Here is a 20988-nt window from a genome sequence, read left to right as displayed (position 1 = left end):
TAATCACACCCCATAAGCTACTCGTTTCCTTGCTTAGTTCCCGATCGGAGCTCCTGAAAAATAGTGCAGTGAATACAGAGGTGGGCATTAATCAATGTGACCTTCATTACAAGCTCACCTATTGGTACACTAATGCAAATGCAGTGTCCTTGGACTGAAAAAAATGGTTTGATACATGAGCAGCACTACGTTTTCAACTTAACAACAATATGTTGCTCGAACATTAGATGATTTTCCCATCACAGCCCGTGAAGTGAAGTGTCCCAACTCACAGACCAGGTATGCTGCTGCACGGGCTACTGCCTTCAGTTAATGTGAATACCCACAGCAGTTATCAAAAGGAGCAGACCTAGCTTATCACATCTACTTCTCTCTCTGACACTGTCTGAATGCCAAGGAAGATGTGCTTGTATTGGAAATGGAAGAAACAGAATGCCCACTCATCCTTCCACCCATGCTCTGGCCAAGAATTTTATGGTTGCTCCACCAGTCACACTAGGGCATTATTTGAATGAAGTCATTAGTGTGGTGACACATATAATGACCAGACATAAATGGGAAAATCAAAAGAACAGTGCACTCTTATCACTCATGTGCCCAGAAGCAGGTGGGCCCTGTGCAGCATTTCCCCTCGTGGCTGAAACTAGAGCACCCACAGAAAAGGGTTCATGTTGCTTGTGCCAGACTGTTAAAAAGAGCAGTGTGGCAGTGGCTTGAGGATAGCCTCTACAATTTCTCATTTGTGGCTAGTTCTCAAAATTACTCTTGCAACAATCTTTGTCCTAGCAAATATGTTCACAGTAGAGGAAGCATCCCGCACAATTGTATCAATCTGGCCCTCAGTTTGTATCATCTGAGTTTGAAATATTCTGTTAGAGAAATGGAATATCCCACCAGATGACCATTCATTTCCACCCAATATCAAATTCATAAGTGAAGTGGCTAGTCAGGACATAGAAAATTCACATGGCAAGAGCAATGCAGACATAGTCTCCTACAAAAGTACAAAAAACATTATGCAGTTGTTATTATTCTGCTAGTGGTTCAAGTATGCTGGTTTTCCAAACCAAGTTCTTCTACTGAAGTTCTCAATACCTCCTCATCCAATTGTCGGTAATATACAATCCTTTAATTACATTTGCTATAAAGAACATTTCAACAATAATGCTTTAGGATGGTGAATCTAGATTACTTTCCAATGCCCTTCAAAAAAAATGAAAGAACTTAAGCACATCTTCATTTATTTTTGAGGTGTGATCATGGGTTTCAATTATCATACCGTGTCCAATGTGGAATGTGGGCTCATTGGTCATTTCATTATAATTTATCCAACTGTTCTCAGAATTAATTCTGAAATTATTTCTGTGGGTTGTGTGCAGTATTTACAGTGCTGCTCTGTGTGTAATAGGCCATTCAACAGTACTGGTAGCAGCAGTCCAACTACTTTCTTTCGTACGATTTCCAATGGTGCCATTCAAGTACTTAAATTAGGCATTTTGCATAGAAATTTTTCAAATTCGCATAGAATTTCAATCCATCAGATATGCCTACTCAAGAAGTATGAACAACACAGTTGACTCATTTTTAAATCATTATATGTTCAATATTCTGTTTTTGTAACACTTGATTAAAATACACAATTTTCAGTTGACTACAGTTGTACAAGAAAAGTCAACTGGATACATTAAAGTCAGTAAAATAATTATCTTCCAAACAATGGGAGACAGATTTAGCATTTGCCACTATCAATGTATACAGTAACATGTATGTTGACCAACATTCGAGTACAATGAAAATGGAAGTCAGTCCTGCTGATGCATTTGCAAAGGATTCAAACAGATCTACTGCAACTGAATCTCTCTCTCTCTCTCTCTCTCTCTCTCTTCCTCCCATATGCTATCTCTCTCTCTCTCTCTCTCTCTCTCTCTCTCTCTCTCCCTCCCCCCCCTCCCTCCCTCCCTCACATATGCTCTCTCTCTCTCTCTCTCTCTCTCTCTCTCTCTCTCTCTCTCTCTCTCTCCCCCCTCTCCCTTCCTCCCATATGCTCTCTCTCTCTCTCTCTCTCTCTCTCTCTCTCTCTCTCTCTCTCTCTCTCTCTCTCTCTCTCCCTTCCTCCCATATGCTCTCTCTCTCTCTCTCTCTCTCTCTCTCTCTCTCTCTCTCTCTCTCTCTCTCTACCCCCCTCTCTCTCTATCCCCCCCTCACTCTCCCCCTTCCCGCCCGCCGTCTCTCACCCCCTCCTTCCCTCGCACCCCGTCTCGTCTCTCTCACCCACCCTCTTTCCCTCCCTCACCCACCCTCTTTCCCTCCCTCCTGCATTTCCCCCCTCTATCCTTCCCTCCCTCCCTCATCACTCCCCCTTCCTCCTTCCCTCCCCACCGAGCGAGGTAGTGCAGTGGTTAGACACTGGACTCGCATTCGGGAGGACGACGGTTCAATACCGCGTCCGGCCATCCTGATTTAGGTTTTCTGTGATTTCCCTAAATCGCTCCAGGCTTTCAAAGGGCACGGCCGACTTCCTTCCCTGTCCTTCCCTAATCTTCCCTCACTCCTTCTCACCCTCCTCTGTGTCTCTCTCACCCCTCCCTCCTCCCCCCCCCCTCTCTCTCTCTCTCTCTCTCTTCTCTCTCTCTCTCTCTCTCTCACACACACACACACACAAAATCCCTCCTTCTCACCCTCCCCTATCTCTCGCTCATCCCTCCTCCTCACCCTACCCTGTCTTTCTCCCTCCACTATCACTCTTCCCTGACTTACTTTGACTTAATTCCTTTGGCCCCTATGGGGGCATAGGGCATCCAGGAGAAATCACCATCCGTCTCTGTCTTTGGCCATTTGCCTCAATTCTGCCCAGGTCTTGCCAACTCTTTTTGCTTCCCCTTCCACTGTCCTCTTCCATGTGCCCCTTGGTCTTCCTCTCTTCCTTGTTCCCTGGGGATTCCATTCCAATGCTTTTTTCTCGATGGCTCCATCTGGTTTTCTCAAGGTGTGCCCCAACCAGCCCCACTTTCTCTCTCGTATCTGGTCTTCTATAGGTATCTGGTTTGTTATTCGCCAAAGCTCCTCATTACATATTTTTTCTGGCCCCTCCCCTGTTTTTCTCCCTCCTCTCTCCCTCCACTATCACTCTTCCCCCTCCCCTGTCTGTCTCCCTCCTCTCTCCCTCCACTATCACTCTTCCCCCTTCCCCATCTCCCCACTTTCCCCCTGTCTCTCCCCCTGTCTCTCCCCCTGTCTCTCCCCCTGTCTCTCCCCCTGTCTCTCCTGCCCCACCCCCCCTGTCTCTCCTGCCCCACCCCCCCTGTCTCTCCCCCTCTCCCCCTGTCTCTCCTGCCCCACCCCCATCTCTCCCGCCCCACCCCCAGATCTCCCACCCCACCCCCAGCTCTCCCGCCCCACCCCCGTTGGATGAACAATATTCTCAGGTTCAAAACCTGGAAAACAGTTGGTGAAATGACTGTCACTTCCCATTTTAAATATTTCCTGTGGTGTCACCGCCAGACACCACACTTGCTAGGTGGTAGCTTTAAATCGGCCACAGTCCATTAGTACATGTCAGACCCGCGTGTCGCCACTGTCAGTAATTGCAGACCGAGCGCCACCACACGGCAGGTCTTGAGAGACGTACTAGGACTCATCCCAGTTGTACGACGACTTTGCTAGCAACTACATTGACGAAACCTTTCTCTCATTTGCCGAGAGACAGTTAGAATAGCCTTCAGCTAAGTCCATGGCTACGACCTAGCAAGGCGCCATTAGCCTTACAGTGCTTGTATTTAAAGAGTCTCATTTGTATCGTCAAGAGCGATGTACCACAATGATGGATTAAAGTTAAGTATTATAGCAGCTACGTACTTTTCTTTATAGCATTCATTACGTATCCTGTTTCAGACCTCACGCCAGCTGACGTGTGTAACGCGTGCATTTCGGCTACTTCCGAGTGGCGTGGCTGTCTTGATACGCCACAACATTTCCCATTCCAGATTGTACTTCCTTCCAGCTGTCTCAAAAAACTTCTGCCACTCCATTCTGTGTATTGAATCTGAATGCTGCAAGAGCTCTCAGCCGAAAGATGTCCACACAACACAGAGTCTGCTTACTTCCGGATTCAAGTGAATAACCCCTCCACACTCTGCAAACTGAAGTGAGATAAAATAGGCTAACTCCATGTAGAGGTGGAACTTGAGAGTATATTTACAACTCTGGTCTAAACAGTATATACATTATCATCATTATGATTTTGTATTTTGTTTTTTGTTTTGCCGTAATAAATACTGAGCTTGTCAGACAAGAGTTAATAAATGTATTACTATCAGATAAGTAGATGGGTAAAATGATTAATTTGTATTTCATTCTTATAATTTCCATTTGGAGGATATCTTGCAGCATAACTCACTTTCAGCCATTCCAAAAGAGTTAGTAAATACATTTTTCATTGTTATTCTGAATCACATCTTGGTGATCTCAAAAACAGCAACAGAAAAACTAATGTTCAACTACATCTTGTGTAAAGTTCATGCTTATGTAACTACACCTGCAGTCATCTTACATACTACATTTATGAATAGCTCATGTAAACCGAGATTTTTTCCCATGAATGCCACTGTGAAAGACTCTTACAACAAAAAGACAACCAGAAACAACTAAATGGTCAATTACAGCTTTTTTTCTTTTTCCCTCTTTTTGGAGAAACTCTACAAGAGCTTCTCCTGAATTTATGCTACCACTTCCAAATGTACTTAACTGAACAAGCATATCTTTGCAGAACATCAGTTAAAAATAAGCAAAAGAAATTAAATACCAAACTGCCTAATCACTGTCAATAATTCTCTGGATGGAAGTAATTTCTCTCTCTGAAGGGTTTCTGCTATTCTGTTCAACTTGTGTCACCAGCTCAACATGAGACGAGACAATATCATATTCAACAAACAACTATTTTAATATTGATATCCTTGTTATGGTCTCATCTGTTTTATCTGCTCCAGTCCCCAGAGCTTGTACATAATTTTCAGTTACTTCATCCACCAATACGTTGCAACAAATCATCTGCCTGTCTGTAGGCACTGCCTGAAATTCCACTATCAATAGGCCATATCCATACTTACTAAATCTTGCATGTAGGCTTTTGGAGGGAGGCTGCTGGAGAGATTTACACCAGTACTGTGGCACATGTCAGTTTCTTGTGTCACCTTTCACTTTCCTTAACAACAACAAAATACGTACACATCTTTTCCATTGATGCGCGTGTTCTTAACTGTGCATTACTGCTTCCAAACTTTTGTTTATTGTCACAGATTCTCTCCTCGTCATTTCTCAAATAGTGTGATTTATTTCATTCAAAGTTTGTTCTAGACTTTTCTACTCTTGTAGTCCACTATTTTTTTTTCCATTCACTGGTAATCATTCTTCTCTAACTATTAGCATCTGTTTCCTTATACTTAACTTTTTTACTTCCACCTTAATTTTAACCTGTAGCTTTTAATCTACCAGTAGAACAGTACTCTCTTTCCTCTTTCTCTTCTTCATATCCTTGTATACAATAACAGCCCCCCCTCCCCCCCCCCCCTCTCTCTCTCTCTCTCTTTCTCTTTCTCTTTCTCTTTCTTTCTCTTGCCTATAATACTGCATCAGATGATGCATGATGCATTTCTCTGTCTTGATCAGTAGACATGAATGAAGCAACCACTCTAAAAGATATTAAAACTTCCCCATTGAAAGATCAGGGAAAGATCCAACAACACACACATATCTTTAACTGGACAGCACAGTCAGCCCATCGCAATATGAAATAAAGAGTAGGTCACAATTTATGTATGTAATTTTCCTCTTGATAGAATACAAGATGCATTATTGAAATAGAACATAAATTGATCCATATGCCACAAGGATTACAAGTGGCTAGTCTTCTATATTGGTGAAAAATGACAGGTATAAGTTGGCAGTGCCCCATATAGAGATACATGATGATAACTGTTCCCATTAGGGCTACTAGAAGTACTGGAAGCCCATAAGTAGAAAATTACTTTCACAGGCTACAAAGTTTTCATTAATCACTTGTGGCCAATCTGTTTTCACAATGATGGATGACTGTTTGTGTTAACAATGAGATGACAGATAGCAGGGGAATGAAACACTCAGTAGTCTGCAAGCCTGCAGACTACTGCAGCTGCAATATCAGCTTAAATATACAGCAACCTGGTGTATCTGTCATGCCACATGCAGGGCAGAGTTAAAATTGGAGATGATGAAATATTTATTTCCATAGTCACACCACATCTGGCTCAGCATATTCAGGATTCTTTAAAACATAACACTAAATAATGTGAATTCATTAGGAACACAAATTTTCAGTATATTGTAAGAGGAATTGACTGAACAGCCAAGGAAGCCCCTTGTTTCAATCGTCATGTGTTGTCTACTTTCAATCTGTGTGCAAGGAAATACAGAGCAGAACACCTCTTTGAGGACACTTTTTTTTCTTAATCATCTGTTTGAGAACAACTCTGTGTCCTGTAAGAAGTCGTAGTGAGTCTTGGCTAAAGTGTTGTAATGGAACATAAAAAACTCTCTTAGTCTGTTACATATTCATACTTCTAAATGGTAGCCCTCTGATAAGGATCCAAAATTGACTCATTGCTTACTGGTAACTGTTGAAGAAAAGTTGTTAGGAGTATAGAAGAGCAATGGTATGGCATGCAGCTACATTTGGAACAGAGTAATTTTTGTATGCTTATTTCACCAAAGAGATATGCAGAGAGAGTTTAAGTGGCAACTCACCATTCTCAACAAACGTAGTGGGGCAACACTGATCCTAAGTGGCCAGTGACATTCAAAAAGTCATTGGTTTTATTCAAAGACTCCATGAAATTGGAGGAGGCATCCTAATTTTGATTCCTATGCATCGTGACTAGTAAATTTTAAAATTTTGAGGTCTTTGAGAAATCATGCTTTAATGTTGCATAACAGTTGTTGTATAAATTCTTTCCACTGATATATTATGTCTAAAAGAGATTAATGTCTTGGTGTAGATTCGACATTGCTTATTTGGTTGGTACCCTGAGGTTTCACCCAACACCAATAATATTAATCAAAAATGTTTGTAATATTACCATCTGTGTTAACTTACTTGTTGGCAGTTCTTAAGATATTCTTTTCTGCAGGATAGTTATTTCTGTTACAACCTCAAATTGCAACGGAATATTATTGGAGAAAGGCGAAAACATATGGCAGAAGAAAAAAAAATAGTGTGAAAATTGATCAATAGATGGCACTGTATATGTCATAATATGTAAATGAAAACACCTGTCTTGCACATGACCCACTGGAGTTGGTATAAATACGCTAGGTATACGGCTTTTCCTCCTTTAGCGTCTGTGACGTTCGCCATGACTGTCTCAATGCAGGATCACGTTCTACTTGTAAAGCTGTATTACAAGAATGATGACCGTGCACACATCGCTCTGCAGAAGTTCTGGACACTGAAAAGTTTGGAAAAGGTGTTGGTCCGATGACTGCTGTGGACCTGGAGAAAATAATTTGCAAATCTGAAACAACGGGTTCTTTTGGTGTGCAACCTGCTAGAGGGATGAAACAAATTCATATGACATCACTGGATGCAGTGACCACAGCAGTGCAGGAGGAGATGAGTGGAAACATGTAGTGCACGGAGAATTGCCTGAACATTGGACATCCCCTTGAGCATGGTGCATAAAATCCTATGAAACATCCTCCTTTGCTATCCATTCAAAATTATCCATGTACACACGAGTTGCTTCCTGTTGACCTGCCAGCAAGAGACACCTTTGATTTAGAATTTCTTGCTCACATGGAAATGAACAATGATTGGCCTTGGAAGATTTTGTGCAGAGACAAAGCCTACTTCCATCTAACAGGATATGACAAAACACAGAATTGTTGAACATGGGCAATGGAAAATCCACATGCAAATCAACCAGTACGACTTCGTCCAGAAAAGATTGCTGTGTTGTGCGGGTTTAAGGCATCATTTATCATAAGGCCATATTTTTGAAGAGACAGGTGCTTCTGGTCCTGTCACGTGTAGTATCACTGGTAAGCAATATAAGTGTCTTTTTGTGCAACCACATCATTCCAGCTCTCCAACAATATGGATGTATGGATCGGATCATTTTTATGCAAGATGGCACCCACCTCACATTGCAAATGCAGTTTCGCAGCTGCTGAAGTGCCATTTCAGAAATACTAGAATTATCAGACACCATTTCCTACAGCTCGGCCGTCCCAATCAACTGACCTTAATCCGTCTGACTTCTGGCTGTGGGGCTATCTGATAGATGTTGTGTTCAGTGTTCCGAATACAACCTTAGCTGCAGTGAAGGCACTCATTGCACAACACATTCTGAATGTGACCCCAGAAACACTTTGATCAGTTGTGTAACGTGCTGATTCTCAATTTCAACATGTTGCAGAAAATGGTGGACAACATACTGAACATGTTTTGCACCTGTCTCACAGAAATTAAAAGTCTGATTTGATTTTGATTGATGCTTTTTATGCAGTTTTTGGCCTCAGGGCAAGTAAAAACCGATGTGATTTTTGCTTATTATGTGGTGCCTGGCCTCAGGACAATTAAAAACTGATGTGAGTGATGCTTTTTATGCGGTTTTTGGGCTCAGGAGAATTAAAAACCAATTTTTCCCATCCAATGTGATATGACCTTGCTGTGGTGGATGGACTGGCATAACTAACAGTATCACATCTGTACACTCATGCACACTGAGTAGTACAGTTTGTTTAACATCAAATGTACACTTTAAGCAGTGTTGTATGATTCATTTGTCATTTGTAATTGACCACTATTAAATTATGATGCTTACAGCTCCATCTATTGCTACATTTTGTAACTATTTATTTTTCTTCTGCCATATGTTTTCTCCCTTCTCTGATAATATTCCGTTGCAATTTGACATTATTCCAATCAGTGATGTTATTTCTACACCGGTTTGGAAGTTTAACTTTAATTATAATCACCCTCTATATCAACACATTTCAAAATTTCTACATTTATTAATTGTATAATATAACTTAACTTCTGGTGGTGTAATGAAGTAAATATAATTAAAATATACTTTACATATTTATTCTGTTTAAAAATTTAATGATACTTTAAATCATGTAACACAGTAAAAATAATAATGTAGTTTATTTGCTTCATTTCATATCAAAACATGCTTAGAACAATGCTTTTGTCTCTGTTTGGCAGGTGGGGAGAGCATGAGCTGTTTCCTCCAACACTAGACCCAGCAAATTTTGCATCCCGTAAAAGCAGCTCTTCTACAGATTCATCCTCCAGTCATTCATTGCACAGTCGTTCAACAACAGGGTCCGAGGGTGGTGCAGTGAGTTGCTTAATCTGTTGTTACCTTCTTGTAATAGTCAAAATACTGAATACTTTGTTTACAGTGAGTGTAAGGAAGATGCGTTTTCCATTTCCTCCTTGATCCTATTCGGACAAGGAGCAAAACTGCTATAATAGTGAACAGTGTTTCCATAGTCTTTAGGCAAACCAGTTACCTAATGGCCAGGGCATTCTGTTACTGCTACAGTTGATCAGTATAAATCAAGAGTCACATTCTTCAGGGAACCTTTATTTCATTTTGTATATGTGAAATAAAATTTTAGTACCACTGTACATATCTTCAGTGCTGATGCATTTGTATGTAGGAAGAAAAATTATTTACCCTTGAAAGTGCTGAAGTGTATTTTTGCTCATCTTCTACGCAGATGATAGTGAAATATTCAGTTTTACCACATGAACAATTGTTGATGTGGGAAATATATGAGTGTGGCTTCAGTTGCCAGAGACTGCAGTCACGTGTGTGAGGAGTTGCATTTGCGTGATCGTGTGTGTGTGTGTGTGTGTGTGTGTGTGTGTGTGTACAGTGTGTGTGTGTGTGTGTGTGTGTGTGTGTGTGTGTCGTCTATTTTTGACAAAGGCCTTGTTGGCCAAAAGCTTATTTTTGTTGCGCCTATCTGCGACTCAGCATCTCTGCTATAAGGTGAGTAGCAACTTTCCTTTTCATAATATTGTTACATACAATTCTGGATTTTCCATTGTTTAATTATATTTTTACACTGATGAAATATGGTGGGAGCCTTAATATTAACAGAGACACTCTAAGTAAACATTAAATAGATAGATAAAGCCATGGAAATGCTGCTGTAATCAAGCAGGTTTAGGGTGAGTAGGTGATTTGATATTTGGAGTAATGTGGAGAGGGACAATTGTGATAATGATACAATGGATTGAAGTGTTAATAATTCATTTAGTGGGTACAGAATGTGTGATAAGCCTGAAGTTGACACCCACCACAGTAGTACCAGTTTATATGCCATCTAACTCTGCAGATAGCAAAGATGTAGAAATAATGTGTGAGTAGGTAAAAGAAATTATTCAGTTATATATGGGAGATGAAAATTTAATTGTTGTGAGGGACTAGAATAGCAGGAAAAGGAAGAGAAGGAAAAGTATTTGGAGGACGTTGACAGGGTGGGGGAGGGGGGGGGGGGGAGATGAGATAGGAAGCTGCCTGGTAGAATTTTGCATGGAGCACAGTTTAATCGGCAATAACACATGGTTTAAGAATTATGTATATTTATAGTGATTGTTGGGAATTTCAGAGGGAACATTAGGAAACATTTGACTGAAATCTGGGAAAGGAATACAATAGAAGATGAATGGGTAGCTTTGAGACATTACATACTGAAGGCAGCAGAGGAGAAAAAAGATAAAAAAACAAAGCCTCTTAAAAAATCCTTGAATAATGCAGTAGATACTGAATTTATTTGTCAAAAGAAAAAAATATAAAATGCAGCAAATGGCAAATGAAGCAGGCAAAAGAGAGTACAGATGTCTGAAAAATGAGGGTGACAGAAAATGTAAAATGGCTTAACAAATTCAAGGCTGTAGTAGCGTACATAACTAGAAGAAAGATAGTTTCTTCCTATAAGGAAATTAAAGAGACTTTGGAGAAAAGAGAAACAGCTACATGAACATAAAGAGCTCAGATGGGAAGGCAGTACTTACCAAAGAAGGGAAAGCTGAAATCTGTAGCAAATACATTGAAGAGCTGTAGAAGGTAAAGTAACCTGCAGGCAATATTATAGAAAGGAAACTGTTATACCATGACATTTAACATTTAAAAAGCATGCTACTGCAACAGTGCTCAGTCTGTGGAACCAAGAGAATCATATTTAGAGTTAAAAACAGATAGTGATTCGTTTTTTGGGACAACTTCACAGTGTGACTCTAGTATTGTCTGCGTGTTAGTTGTGTATGAACTGCCTACCCAGCAATCTGATAATATCCATATTCAGTGCCAGAAACAGGCAAACAGATTTATGTTGCAGAGAATTCAAATTCTGGAGCCCACGTCTGGTAAGAAATTAGCAGACCTGCAGGAGCTCCTTTTAGGCAAATCATTGTTTCTCTTTTGATCAAAAACAATAGTGCTGAATCGTGATCACTACTTAACATGAATGCTTCCTCACTACCCAATTTACCAGATAAGACAGCACACTGAAATTTCTGAGTCTCAGGTGCTCTCTTCCTGAAGCATCCATCCGTGTCACAAACCTGATAATCAGACATAACAACTTATTCATGACACCCATATAAATGTGGCAGCCTTAAGAGTTAGTTCCTTCTTTTGTTCTGATCTCATTCTCCCTCCCTTAAAAACACGTATTTGTTTCCTGCAGAGGCAGTGGCTATCATATAAACTCTCCATTTTATCAGGTCACTTACATTACAGAAGGTATAGAGGTTCAGTGAACTTCGTCATAATACCAGTAGATCAGAGCGTGTTTGTACCCCTCACAAAGGGCACAACAGGCAATTGCTTATCCCCAATTTCAATGCATCCGCAATATCTATCAACTTAAAGTGAGAACATGCATCATACAGAAAGAGAATGGGAATCAAAAGAGTTACACAGGGGCTGCCAGATGATAGTACTATACATACTTTTAAAAAAATCTTTGTTGTGTAACAGGAAGGTTATGAAGCAATTTTGTTTCATAACAAGTTAATGTTTTGTATTATTCTTTACCTTATTGTTACACCATAAAATAAGTGAATTGTATTTGTTACTATGTTGTATTATTATGTGTGTTTCAGGTTTGCAAAAATCACTTTATTAGCTTTAAAATAACCTATAACACAAAATGACATTCAAGTGACAGAGCAAACAAAACAACAGAATAATATATCAGGAAGAACAAAGATGATCTTGCACAGAACCTTCATTTGCATGGAACCTTCACTTGCAAGTAGTGCTACACCTTAAACACTTACTGTACCTTACCCTGCATATACTTCACTACTCCCTCCCCCCCTCCCCGTAGTGTCACTGGTCACTGATACTTCTTGTAGAACTCGATGCGTCATCCGGATTGTGCACAAACAGGTCACTTACTGGTTACTGCTGGTTTCGTGATGGTGGGCTCTGATGCCCATTGCATTTTGGGGTGGCGGATGTGCTTGTCATGTCCTTGATGAGTGCAGCAGGGTCATGATCTGTGGTGGTGGCATGAAATGATGGCTTAAGTCTGTTGACATTGGTGGCCATCAGTGTGCCCATTACTTCTATGGTGAATGTTTCATCATGCCTGCTAACTGCAGGATGTGGTCTATCATGGGCGGCTACAGCATCTTGCGCATTGCATCAAGTGACATTAAAATCTAGTGACAGTCATGTAGCTAATCAAACATGAACAGGTGAGAGTTTGGTTGATCCTTTAATGGCTTTGGATGTAGCTGTCACACTTGTGTACATAGGTTATTCACTAACTCAGGCAGGTCAATGGATTCATTTTGTACATTGATGAAGAACTCACCTGGAAGGCATATAGGTTGACCATACATGAGCTTCACTGTAGTTTCTTGGAGGTCTTCTTTCAGGGACATGCATAGACCTAAGAACTAGATGGCATCCCTGTCCACTATTGTGAATCATGGCATCACAATGATGCTTTGAGCTGTTGGTGCATACATTCAATTAAAACATTTGCCGCTGGAGAGTGAGTGCTTTGAAAAGATAAGATTCAAACTGTTTCCCCTGGTCAATTGTGATCCTCTGGAGTATGTAAAATAGGTAATCCACCCACAAAAGAATCAGGTCTTGACAGTTTCAATGTTTTTATCAGTTTTCTGGAACACTTCATGCCAGTGAGTATAACAGAAGATAACTGTGAGATGGTAAGTGTTTCCTTGTGACAGCAGGAGAGGTTTTACAAGATCTTTATGGATGTGTTTAAACCGTAGATTTGGAGGTATGAAGCTTCCCATGGGTGACCTCACACGTCTGCTAATTTTATTGCAGTGACTGGCCACGCATTGTCATACAAATTGCTTGTAAACCCTATCCATATGCGACCAGATAAAGACTTACTTAACCATGTTTGTTATGGTTCTAACCTCTGGGTGCAAAATGTTGTGCAGCAAGGTAATTGCCTGTTGGCAGAACTTGGCTGTCACGGCTGGTCATCATGTGTTATTGACATCATCACAGTATAGCTGGGCAGCTAACAATGGCAGCGTATAAGGTGGAGTTGCATGTCTGATGGTTGCATTAACAAATCATGTAATTCATCATCTGATGGTTGTGCCACTGTGATAGCTTTAAAGTCAGTTGCTTCAGAAATATGTTCTATAAGTGTGAGTGCATTATCTGGAATGTTCAGTTCACCTTCAATATGGATGATGATCATAGTTGTTGTTGTAATTCAGCCCCAATTGCAGGAGCAGACACATCAACCACCAGTGCAAGTTGTAAGTGTGTGGTACTGGGTGCGCCAAGAATGCTGCTTCAGTCATGGCAGTCTTCAAACCCGAAAATGCCATTTCAGCTTCTGGATTCCACTCGCATTTATCCTTTGGTCTCAGTTTGCCTTGTATGAATTTGTTCAGTGGCACAGCTAGGAGGCGTGGCTACGGATAAAACAATGATAAAAGTTCGTGACATTGAGGTAGCATTGTAGTTCCTTGATAGTCACAGATAATGGAAAACCAAAGTATTGCATCTTCCTTCTCTTTTGATGGTCAGATTCCTTGAGCATTAATGCTATAGCCAAGAAGTTGAACATCTGCTGCCCCAAAGATGCATTTGAACAGATTAATAATGAGGCTGCGCTCATGTAGACGGATAAATAGTTGTCGTATGTATGGCAGATGCTCAGTTTCTGAGTGCAACATGACCAAAATGCCATGTATATATACATAGCAATAATCCAAGTCAACTGCAACCTCATCAATACATCTTTAGAATGTCTGAGCATCATTATTTAGCCCGAAAGGCATGCGGGTGAATTCTCACAATCTGAAAGATGTGCATACAGCTGTCTTGGGAACGTTGTCTGGTGCCATGGGTATCTGATGAAAAGCTCAAATGTGGTCCTCAGTAGAGAATATGCTCTTACCATAGACATTGGATGTGAAGCCCTTGATGTTTGGTATAGGATACCAGTCTGATATCGTTCTTGCGTTTAGCTGTCAATAGTCTCCACAAGTACGCCATAAATTTTTCTGTTTTGGTACCACATGCCCAACTACTACTTGATGAACAGCAGATCCCCTATGTGAGCATGGATGAAAATTCCTTTTTAACCACATTCAGTTTCTGTGATGTTAAATGATGTGGTCGAGTGTGAAGAGGGGGTCCAGGTGAGGTCAAAATATAGTGCACTATGGAAGCTTGGTACATGATCTCGGGGGAACTGTTTCAAAAGTTAGATAAATAGAGAATCTCATTATCACCCAGATACCAGCATCATCCACATGACGTACTAGTCCTCGTCTAGCTAAGTTGGTGCTAGTGTCCATCACGGAAGTTGAGCACAAGTCCATAAATGATAGAAAATCTGCTCCCAATGTAGGATGTGTTATGTCTAGCATGACAAACTACCACTCAAGCCTGTGTTGTAGGCCTAATTAACACTAATGTGCCTCATCCATATGTAACTATTGTAGAGACATTGGCTGCAATGAGGCAGTAATCATCAAGCCTACAAGGTGGCAGATGGACGATCAGATAGACTGATACATCTGCACCTGTGTCTACTGAAAACTGTAATTTTGTATGTTGGTCTGTGATAAACAATTGATGGCTGCCATTCGGAGTGTCAGTGGCCATCATCACTGAGCTCCTACTGCTTCCCTGCTTACAAGATGAGCTACACTTCCTTGCCTCAGCGCCAAATCGGTGGTGGTATCAACATACTTTCATAGCCAAGGATGAACAACTGGTTTTCCCTGTTGAGTGATAGCAGCTGTTATTCTGAATTCACAGTGCAGTGAGCTGTCTGGTAAGTTTGGTGATCTAAATTTGTAGTGCAGCAAAGCTGCTTTCTGTCTGTGGTTGTGGGCTAACTGCTGCAGCACACAAAGATGTTTGCAGTTTGCACTAGTGCATCTAGATCACCAGCACATACACTTAAAATCTTTTGTATGTAAGGCAGTAGGTGTGATAGCCAAATGCTTCACATAATGTTGTTGGTTACTTCATTGCTTGCAAACATATGTTGTCAACTCATCAGTTCCAATGGCATGCAGTCACCCAACTCTTCAGCATGAAGTTTTTCAGGCTTTTCACCTCAGACTGTGAATGTTATGTGATTAGGGTGTTCTTAATTGCTGGATATCGGTCCACATTTGGTGGTAACAATAGAATATCCTGCATTTCCAGTACCATTTCTTCACTGAGTGCTGCCACAACATAACTATGTTTTGTATGGTTGATGGTGCCTTGCACAAGGACAAACAGGATTTCCAACTACACATAGCATAGGATAGCATAGAAATTTTGCTGCCAGAACAGTGATGGTTTTACTGTGATGTGGTTTACCATTGCACAAGCCAGGTGCATCTGCAATTGTCATAGGAACTTGGTCCACCATTGTAAGAATCAGTGGGCTACAGATGCATGGCATGGCTGGCATGGAGTGCAGAAGCAGCACAATGAGGTTGACGCAGCTGTACTTTGTGTGATGCGGTACAGTACAGGTGTGCCAGCATGTGTTGAATTTAATGCCTGTGACTTGTATATCATGTTGGGGTCCCCAACTGTTGCAGGTTATCAAAATGCACCTTATTAGCTTTAAAATTACCCATAACACAAAATGACATTCAAGCAACAGAGCGAACAAAACAACAGAATAATATAGCAAGGAAAACAAACAGTTAATATAGATCATAGGCTGAGTCAAAGATGATCTTGCATGGGACATTCAGTTGCTTGTGGCACTACACCACACACACACACACACACACACACACACACACACACACACACACACATACACATACTGTACTGTAGCTTGATACACTTCATGTCCTATTACAGCTCTTAAGTGCTTTGTTTGCCCTTACACTTTTTTTATTGTCAGATATAACATCTATGTAATAATATGATGGTGCCCTCCACAGGAGCGAACCGTGACTGAGCTACTAAGCATGAGTAGCTCTGATTTGTTCTCCAAATAAGGGGTGATCAAAAAGTTTACATTTGTATGCCATACAGTTCAGAAGCAGAACACCAATTGGGCGAAATTACCATGAGCATTGAGGCAATCGTCCCACTGACACACCAGATTGAAAATAACTGTTTGGTCAAACATCATGTCCTGCTGTGTGAAGAACTCCGTAACTGCCTCCCAGATCAACCCATGTCTTGTGTTGAATTGCAACGAGCACGAAACTTTGGCACACCAGTCCACAACAGTGGTTTTTGAGAGACATGCTGCCCCAGACATATTCTTCATTCTCTTACAGATGTCTACTGTTGTTTGTCCTCCTGCGGCCAAGAAAAGAATAACTGCATGTTGGTCCTGTTTGGACACATTCGTAATAATGTCGCCATAGTCCATATTACCACATTTACTGCACACATGTTGGAAAGACACAACTGTCACACTAATCCCTTGTCTACATGTCAGTGCTTCTATACTCTTATTGAAGTCACTCTTAGTCACATTTACACTGCAGCAACATTTGACTCATCCCATAGGGAATCCCCACCAAAGCCATCATCATACTTTTTGATCATGATCAGTGGGTCAGATGTCAGTGCTAGCTCAGGGGTTGCCGTTCAATTGAACTGACAGCAGTACATCTGAGTCCTGCCTGCAGGAGGGGTGGGGTGGGGTGGGGTGGGGGTGGGGGGGTATTATTAGTTGCAGTCCTGATGGGGGTGTAGTCTGGCCTCCGCAAGTGCTGCAGTCTGCATATGCTGAACCCCCACTTGTTGCCCAGAGAGGTGGTCACTGGCATTGCTGAGAGCTGGAAGTGGCTAAGGGTGTGGAAATTTTTCCATCTCCATCTGCTCGCATCATTGTTCGTTGTCAACTTACCTGTTGACACCTTATATTAGAGCAGAGGTTGTAGCAGAGGCAGGCTGTTGGCCACACTTGTCTCAAGCGTGGTTGTAGGAGTCTCGGCCAGTCAGCTATGCGGTAAGGGGGGAGAGCACAGTGTCTTGGTGCAGTAGAAGCTGATTTTGTTGTTTTACTTTGTTCTCCTGACAGGCTACAAATTCAAACATTTGTTGTCCTCTACTGCTGACAATGATGCCTGGGGTAGACCAGGGATTCTGGCCAAAAGTTCATGTAATAGTGTTGTGTGCATTGCATAGGCCATAAGCTCATTCAGTTGCATGAAGCAGATCAAACAGGGTATGGGGTCTGCATCCATATAAAATTTTGGCCGGACTACATCCATTTACAGGGGTGAACCAGTATGTTGTGATGAAACTGGTGAGTGCTTCCCTGGAGATGGCTGTCATCATTATCTTGTATGTCTGTGTTTTGAAGGTCCTGACCATGCCTCGAGATTCAGAATTAGTTGCTGGATGGAAAGGTACTCAATACCATTGTGTTTAAAAAAATCCTGAAATGTGGGTGCTGTGAATTGAGATCAGATATCAGAGTGGAAGGTGCCCCATGTATTGCAATTAATTATGCAGAGGCCACCAATAATTGTTGTTGTTGTTGTTGTTGGTGGTGGTGGTGGTGGTGGTGGTGGTGGTGTGGTCGTCATCCATGCCACATACGGAAAGTCAGAGAGGGCGTCAACAACTAGGAACCACATTGCTCCTCGAAATGACCCAGTGAAATCAGTATTGCCTCTTTGCCAGGGCTGGTCAGATTGGGGCCAAGGGTTGGAATGCTGCACTGTGGATAATTGGTTATGGGTGCAGATCTGGCAGGTCTGAAACATATGGTCTATGACAGCATTAACACCAGGCCAGTACACGTAATGCCTTGCTATTGCCTTCATTCTGGGCATTCCCCAATATTCATTGTGGAGGAACTTCATTATGCAATGCCAGAATGTCAGTGAAATAACAACCTGGCATTCATATTCATCCATGCCTAATAATAAGTCGTCACCATCTGTTGCATTAAGCAGCTGTTGTAACAAAAAATATGTATGTCATACCAGGTGGGCACAGTTAGGCAGATGGTCCAGTCACAACAGTTTAGAAAAGGCAACACCCTCTAGAGTAGTACAGGGTGATTCAAAAAGAATACCACAACTTTAAAAATGTGTATTTAATGAAAGAAACATAATATAACCTTCTGTTATACATCATTACAAAGAGTATTTAAAAAAGTTTTTTTTTTCACTCAAAAACAAGTTCAGAGATGTTCAATATGGCCCCCTCCAGACACTCGAGCAATATCAACCCGATACTCCAACTCGTTCCACACTCTCTGTAGCATATCAGGCGTAACAGTTTGGATAGCTGCTGTTATTTCTCGTTTCAAATCATCAATGGTGGCTGGGAGAGGTGGCCGAAACACCATATCCTTAACATACCCCCATAAGAAAAAATCGCAGGGGGTAAGATCAGGGCTTCTTGGAGGCCAGTGATGAAGTGCTCTGTCACGGGCTGCCTGGCGGCCGATCCATCGCCTCGGGTAGTTGACGTTCAGCCCATTCTCTGTAAACTGTTTATACCAACGTTTAATACACCACCTATCAGGAGGTTTAACACCATACTTCGTTCGAAATGCACGCTGAACAACTGTCGTCGATTCACTTCTGCCGTACTCAATAACACAAAAAGCTTTCTGTTGAGCGGTCGCCATCTTAGCATCAACTGACGCTGACGCCTAGTCAACAGCGCCTCAAGCGAACAAATGTACAACTAAATGAAACTTTATAGCTCCCTTAATTCGCCGACAGATAGTGCTTAGCTCTGCCTTTTGTCGTTGCAGAGTTTTAAATTCCTAAAGTTGTGGTATTCTTTTTGAATCACCCTGTATATTATGGGCTGTTTCTGTAGCTACTTCATGTACAGTAATTGCGAATTCATTGAGGGTGCATCACTGATTGGCTTCTAAGGCAAAATATAGTGCTTTGTGATTTTCAGACTCTGCATCTGGGCCACACATCATATGGGGAAAATGCATCTGCATTTGAGTGCTGCATTGTGGGCCTGTATTACTGCCCACCAGTGCGGCTGCAGTGCAGCATTATCAGAAAGTTTTGGGTGATGACCGAATAGTGAAATCAGAGGCTTGTAAATCAGTGATGAGGTGAAACTTAGTCCATAGAGATATATGTGTAACTTATTGAATCCATATGTGCTAGCAAATGCCTCTTTCTGTATATGTGTGTATTTTCATTGTGCCCTATTTAATATTCTTGACACAAATGAGATGGGCCATCGGTCTATGTATGGGATGGTACAGTACCAGTGCTGCAATCTGAGGCATTAGCCACTAGTATTAAGTGATGCATGAGTTGAGTGTTGCTAAACAAGGCATCAATGTAAGGCTCTGTTTAAGTGGCAAGACAGCTTTCTAGCTTACCTCTGACCACATGAGTTTAACTCCTTTTTTACCCAAATGATTAAGTAGGTAGGAAATGTGACTGAATTTCACATAATAATTAACATTGTTCAGGAATGACTGTAGTTCTCTTTGGTTCTTGTGAACTGATAAGTTACTGCATGCATCCACATTATTCTGTGTGGGCATGAGCCCTTCATTACCTTATAGATAGCCTAAGTACTTTATATTTGACTCAAAAAAACTACATTTGTAGTTGTGATAATGCAACCCATACACTTGAAGCACTGAACACTTTGACTGGCTTGGCCATTGGCAGCCACAACAGGTGGTCTGGTGCACCACTTGCGGCTGTGTTAAACAATGTCTGTAGATTTTGCAGGTGCTGCTTTCACGTTGCCCTGGTAATTAGGAAGTCATCTAAATAATTCACGCAGTGGGAGAGTCTTTGGATGAGTTGCTCCAGCAGTCTTTGAAATACTGTGAGGGTGCTTATGACCTCAAATAGCAATATGTTATCATGATACATGCCGAATGAAAACACTGCTTTGTCTAATCATCTACAGATAATTGAAAATAATTGTCAGCAGAATGTGTCTTGGAAAAATGATGGCCCTCAGCCAATTTTTTCTATTCCTGTGGCTAGTAATTGGATACATATCTACAGTACATTAGCCTGAGCATTAATGGTAGACTTAAAATTGGAACAAATTCTAAAAGATCCATTTGGCATCTTAACTACTGCCAGGGGCATTGTCCACTGCTCGACAATACTAGGAATATTGCTCCCTTATTTTGCAATATATGCATTTCTGCTTTAACCTGATCACTCGTGGTGGAAGCCACTGGAAATGCTGTACAAAGATTAGGTACTGCTGATTGTTTAAGAATACTTCGGCTTGCAATACTGTTGTGCAACGTAATGTTGATTCAAACTATTGCTTATATTTATTCTTTGAATGTAATCATGGTTGAAATTAAATTCTCTTGGGCATGAATTGGGAAACCAAAAAGTGCAAAAGCATGTAAGCTAAAAGCATTCATTGTTATCCAAGAGTATACTACCTGCAGGATTTGTTGCAAAGCAACATTTTTATACTTAGCTTGGACTATGATCTGACCCCACAATGGGATTGACTGCCCATTGAACGTCGTTGT

At 41.3% G+C, this 20988-nt stretch overlaps 1 protein-coding gene across 4 annotated transcripts in view; it reads left to right on the top strand.

Annotated features, from left to right (window-relative positions):
- Window positions 1-20988, top strand: part of LOC126187940 (uncharacterized) — a 257980-nt gene that overhangs the window by 201130 nt on the left and 35862 nt on the right. For 3 of the 4 annotated variants that reach the window (XR_007537812.1, XM_049929307.1, XM_049929306.1), the window contains one exon: window positions 9242-9377. Coding sequence is in view for 2 of the 4 variants with exons in the window: in XM_049929307.1 (XP_049785264.1) it covers window positions 9242-9377 (136 nt within the window). In the remaining 2 variants the exon portion in view is untranslated. Of the gene's footprint in view, window positions 1-9241; window positions 9378-20988 lie in introns of those variants that run through there. The other variant, XM_049929309.1, reaches the window with a different exon arrangement.

This window comes from Schistocerca cancellata, chromosome 5 (genome assembly GCF_023864275.1).
Source record: "Schistocerca cancellata isolate TAMUIC-IGC-003103 chromosome 5, iqSchCanc2.1, whole genome shotgun sequence".
Classification (NCBI taxonomy): Eukaryota; Metazoa; Arthropoda; class Insecta; order Orthoptera; family Acrididae; genus Schistocerca; species Schistocerca cancellata.
The sequence above is the reverse complement of the archived record's forward strand: the minus strand, read 5'-3'. Positions and strand labels throughout refer to the sequence as shown.